The following is a 5,850-nucleotide window of genomic DNA, read 5'->3' as shown; positions in this document are numbered from 1 at the left end:
CATCCAAAAAAAAAAAAAATCAAAATTAAAGGACTTCCTGAAAGCCACAGCCTACACAGGGCCAACCATGGAGTTTCGTTTCCATAACCTCTCAATCTCTACTGAGATGTGTTGACCTCAAGTGTTCAATAGCAGAAGTGTGTAACACCAAGGTTTTCTGCCTTTGTCTACTTTTGAAAATCAAGAGTTGGAAATTTCCTTTTCATAGTATTTACCTCACTTTATACTCTTACAAGAAATCATAAATCAGCAGCAGAAAATGGTGGATAAATAAGGATAGAAATCTGGATTCAGGAATCATCTAAGGGGAGATGATAAGTCAAAAGGACAGAATTAAGAGAATGAAACTAAGCAATGGGGCATGATAAACCTAAAATTATGATATCAGGGTGGAGCTAAGAGGTTAATAACAAGCTGGGAAGGAGTTGGCAAGAGAATTAAAGGAAAGTAGGCGAAATGAAGTGGCAATATAAACAGTTTTCTGGGGATGAGGTCAGAGTGCATCTACCCAGCTGTGAACAGTGTGATGAGAAAATATTAAGCTGAGTCATTTAAACAATCTGAATAATAATAGTAATAATAAAAATAAAATACTGTAGAAAGTATAATATGGGACAGTAATTGCCAATTGCTATGTAAATGCTGAAAGCAGTTTAGCTATTTATTTTCAAAGCTGGAAATGTAGTGCCAAATAACCAGTGAAGATCTAAACCATTTTCTACTTGACACTTGTGTAACTAAGACACAGTTGTTCACTGAGCTGTTATTGACCTGCTCCATCTTAATGGACTTTGGAAACTTTCAAATTTAAGCTACAACTTCTGCCAGAACACTGGGTTTTCTGTGTCCAGATGTAGTGGAAGCCTGAAAACCAGGTAAATTCTACTCTTTCTAATCTTACATATAAGATGACAGGTAGATCAAGATTGAATGTATGCATGTGCATACCTCATTACGGTTTTGATTTTTGTTGATTTTTATTTCCTACTAGTCATTACTTTAAACATTTTTTTCTAGGAGGAAGGTAGAAACATAAATGCTGATTATATTACATTATTGTGTTCAGGAGTACCAAAGTGTGCATTCTTAGTAAACCATTCTACCTTATGGAATGAGCCCCAGAGGAGATTTAGAGTTAAAGCTAGGTTTCAATTAAATATATGTATTAATGAAATTCTGAAATCTTAGCAGCTCACTTTCTTTATTGAATTAATAGCTCAGGTATAGGAATGTGAGAAACTCATAAACTTAAGACCTAGTGTTCAAAAGAAAAGTACTTTTATAACTCAGTGGGATGATTCCTCAAGCAAGATTGATTAGTTGATCAGATTTTAAATGAAACTATATTATAACAAGAAGGTAGGATTAAGGAATAGACTATAAATAAAATTATATTTCAAGAAATATTTAACTTAGGCATTACTTTTGCACTGGCATCACTAATGTGGAAGTGAGATCCTGAGGGAAAATTTGAATTAGTATTTCCCAAAATAAATTTTGCAGATGCTTGGCTAAAGTTGATATTGGCTGTGGGGCTGAGGGAGACAAAAGAAATCTGAACAGGACAGGTCCATCTGAGCTAAACAAGTGAGAACCAGACCAAGATACATCACTGGGATTTATTTGACCAAGTCTACGAGCACCTTGTATTTCTGCTCTTCAAAAGGTCTGCGATCTTGTAGTGACTGTTTCCACTACAGAATAGGAGCCTATAGAGTTACCACAATCTGATGTTCTGGTTTTGTACTTTTAATTTTATTAATACCTCTCTTTCATACTGGAATGTTAACAAGAAGAACAGATAAGCACTTTATAGGGAATGCGATCCTATAGGCATGGAAATTTCATCTGTTTTATAATTGTTCAAGTAGATAAACATGAGAAAGATATATATATATACATACATATATATATATATATATATATTTAAATTTTCCATGATGTTTACTATTTTTTTCCCCTTTAGAACGTGTTTTACCCACAATCCCCCACCCCATTCAAGGTCAGTATGATTTTTATCACTGTAGCTCTATTGATGGGTCATTCTCCAACATATGTAATGTGCAAAACATACAAAGGAGGGAAAGATGTCCATGTCATTCATGCACAAAATAATCTTTTCCTTAGACATTCAAAAGATAGTTCATCTATTGACTCCACCACTTGATAAGATTTGATAAGCATAACAAGTAGTTCATTTGCCCTAATTTCAAATCATTCCATAGCTAAAGATAATGCTAAACTCAGAGAGCAATTTTTTCTTCAATAAGCATTTATCATAGGTAACAATGCATTTATATATTTGGAACACAGCCATTTAAGTTCCCTAGCTTTAGAACCCACAAAAATACAAGTCCTCCCGCTAACCACTTTCACACCTAGAGACTTTTACTATATGAATTGAAGTCATTGATATTACTTGTAAAAATGAATTTATATGCTGCCAATGGTTAAACTCAATCAAATTACAAGGATACTATGTTTCCTTAAACTACTGACCAACTCCTGTGTTTTCTCTATTAAACATAACTAACTTTAGAAAACACAAATTAAAAAAACCAAAGTAATCACTCTGCTTTCCTTTTTTATAAAACTTCTACATACCGAAATTAAATTTTGCCTCCTACATCACATTTAGATGCAAGTTGCAGCCACAACTTTCTAGCTTAAGGCTATTTAAAGTCAAATTGGCAAATAAAATTAAAATAATACAAAAAAATCTGAAATGAAACCAATCTACCATTGAAATTAAATTCCAGAAAAGTGATTTGCAAATAGCACTCAAAGACCTGAGAAAAAATGAAAACTAGGCCATGCGGGGCCTTCTGTGGAAAAAATAAATTCAATTAAACAAGATTATCATGCACACTAAAAAGAAAATGTGCTCAGAATGGAAGGTAGAAAGCTCCTATTTTATAAGTTTGGAGATGGATTACATTTCATTAACACTTGTCCAAACCAAAAATTAGAGCAAAATTGGGTATAGATATTCAGAGTGTCAATAACTCAATGTTGTGCATACTTATGCATTCATATATATATGCAAACATATTTTAATTACATTTGAAATTAGTATTGCAAGGTTTTCAGGATCTATTTTTGAAGATCTATTCTATTAAGACAGCTTAATAAAAGAGTTATTCTTAAGTTTTAAGAAAAGTCTAAAATATCATTAGTATAAATGTTTAGAACTGCATTGAATAAAAAAAAACATTCTCTAACAACAACACTTGAACCTGTTTCTTATCCCAACCACTAAAAATAAAGCTGTTAAAAACATGTCTGTTTTTTTTCAACTTGACACAAAGCTAGTGTTCATGGGAAATAGCTCTTCTTGATGTCCTGACATTCTACAGTTACTTTAAGACATTTATCTTTTAGTGTTGCTGGTGAGATTGGCATCATTTTACCATGTGGCCATCTTTCAAGTATCTTGATATAGAAAAATACACACTTACTCATTTGTCCCAGTGAGTACAGTTTTCAAAGAGGTCATCCCCCATTCAAGATGACCCTCATACCACGTCACAATGACCCTAGGTAGTCTTTTGAGATGGGTTCTGTAGCCAAAATTCAAGTATTTATCTGATCATACATTATGATATATGTAACACTGAACACAGTAAAACCAAACACTATGCACAAAGGACAGCTGTCAGACACTGAAAAACAGTCTGGTCTAGGAATGGAGCACGCAGAGCATTTTGTTGAATTTTGTATTTTCCATAAACTGAACTGTTGATTGGAGAATGACCTAGTTAGATTTTATGTTGTAGGTAGACCGTACTTAGTTTTCTTAGATTTGATAGTTTTTAGACACTATAGTTGACCTTACTACTAATATTTTGGGCTTGTTAGTGAAAATTGAAAAGCTGTTCATTGAGACTTGGGATTGCTGGCGAGAGGCTGCTATAGAAAAATAGTCTACCAGACTGGGCGTGTAGCTCAGTGGCAAAGCACGTGCCCAGGGTCTGTGAGACTCTGAGTTCAACCCCCAGTGTGGGGGGAAAGGGGAGGTCCTCTCTTACATTTCTTGTTCGTTATAAGGATTCTAACTTCATAGAGATCTAGTCACTTTTCTAGAAGAGGAATCTTTTCAATCAAGAGGGCAAGCCATGTGAAATACAGATTCCTATAGAAAGAACAGCAAAGAGTAGAAAGCTCAATCTTTTTCAATGCAGATTTAGCACTCAAATGTCTATGAAAAGAATTAAATAACATACATTGTCATAAAATGTATAGAATCCTGAACTTCATCCCCAAAGTGTTAACATATCCTTAAGCAGCTGGTTGATACAAGTGGTCTGAAGAATTTTGAAATGACGGATTTCCTTAAGGTGTTTTGAAAGTAGAGAGTCACAAAGAACCTTTGCTGTCCACCTGCAATAAAAAAGGGAAAATTCTCTCCTGATCTCCAACCTAACAGAAATACACACTTCATGTCAGCTGCTCCACTGTTAACATGCTCAGTGCAGGGGCGGAGGGTCGTCCCTCCTGCCCCCACTCTTGGTGGTTCATCAAGCTGACTGGAGCTGCACTGAAAAGTCACAGCAGGAATTTCATCCTAAACCCCTTCAAGCTGTGATTAAACAAAAACAAGGCTCAAGAAATCAAATACATTTCTCTTGGGTTTCCTTCATCATATTGCTTGATTTTCTGCAGTGACAATAATAATACTGGAGTTACACCAAAGGGCAATGTGTACTGGCTGTGGCCAATTAGAAATTTTCAAATTTCCTTTCCCCCATGCCCCAAACAAAACAGACGAAACAATGAGTGTGCTTCCTTGCTTCTCAATTTTAAAGATATGTAAAAAAATAAGTAAAAGTAGTGTTCCATCCTTGATCTGTTTCTGATAGGTGTCTTTTCCCATTAATTTTAATTTAGGTTTATTTATTCTGAAATGAGCCCTGAGTTGCATATATTTGCATAAATACCTCTGACTATATTACTGCAGAAAATCCACTGAATTGTAAAATATGGAAAGAGTCAGCTCTTAGTGTCTGAAGGAAATTTTCTTGCTTTGTTTGGCTCCAATTTCCTGGGGCTCTGAATACAAGGCAACAATAACATTTCTTCCTATCAGCGTGTGCATAGTCTTCATGACAGAAGTGCACCTAGAGAACTCCCACGGAGAAGGACCACAAGTTCAGTCTGAGGTGAGAAAGCCAACCTTAGGGAGTTAAAATCAGTGAAGGAGAGGAAAAGGACAAGGACAAACCACCATTGTTTTGTGTACACAGCTCTCAAGCAAAAAATCCCCATGAGTTTGTAGCTCTCTGGGCTCCATCAGCCCATCTTTCTCTGATCACGGACTCTTAAAAAAAAAAGAAAAATTTTCTGGAAAGTATCTCACTTGTTTGCCTCCCATCTGATTATTTATCCCAAGCGAACAGCCTTTCCAATCACTAACCCTATGTGACAAGTGGGTCTGGGGAACATGGAGATTATCTTCCAGGTTCAGGCACTGCACTGGGTTTGTTCACAGCTGCTTACTATTCAGTCCCTGTTTTTCCATTGATAAAACACATTGCACATGGCTGGGTTTGCATGATTAATACAGCTGTCTAAAGCTTTCTCTCTCTCTCTCTCTCTCGGAAAACAAAACCCTCCAAAATTAAAGTTATTTTTTTAAAACTCTAACTCACAAACAAACCAAGCTTTTTTAAATCTGAAGTGAGTCTGGTGTATTTCCTTCCAAAGGAAGACTGGTGTCATTGTGGGCGGGCTTAGCATTAAAACAGTCAGAAGATGCTGGGGATTTAGCTCAGTGGTTCTGCCACCAGCTTCACAAGCACAATGACCTGAGTCCGATCCCCAGTACCAAAAAAAAAAAAAAAAAAAAAAAAG

At 35.6% G+C, this 5,850-nt stretch overlaps 1 protein-coding gene across 3 annotated transcripts in view; it reads left to right on the top strand.

Moving 5' to 3' along the window:
- Lsamp (limbic system associated membrane protein) overlaps positions 1-5,850 on the top strand; it is a 1,351,571-nt gene that overhangs the window by 1,324,216 nt on the left and 21,505 nt on the right. For 2 of the 3 annotated variants that reach the window (XM_033768029.1, XM_010630057.2), the window contains one exon: positions 1,967-2,002. The exons of the other annotated variant lie outside the window; for it this stretch is intronic. In XM_033768029.1, coding sequence (XP_033623920.1) covers positions 1,967-2,002 — 36 coding nt within the window. The remainder of the gene's footprint in view (positions 1-1,966; positions 2,003-5,850) is intronic. 3 annotated transcript variants of the gene reach the window in all.

Source organism: Fukomys damarensis, unplaced genomic scaffold (assembly GCF_012274545.1).
Source record: "Fukomys damarensis isolate Sample0158 unplaced genomic scaffold, DMR_v1.0_HiC HiC_scaffold_24, whole genome shotgun sequence".
NCBI lineage: Eukaryota > Metazoa > Chordata > Mammalia > Rodentia > Bathyergidae > Fukomys > Fukomys damarensis.
Note: the sequence above shows the minus strand (reverse complement) of the source record. Positions and strands in the feature narration are given on the sequence as shown.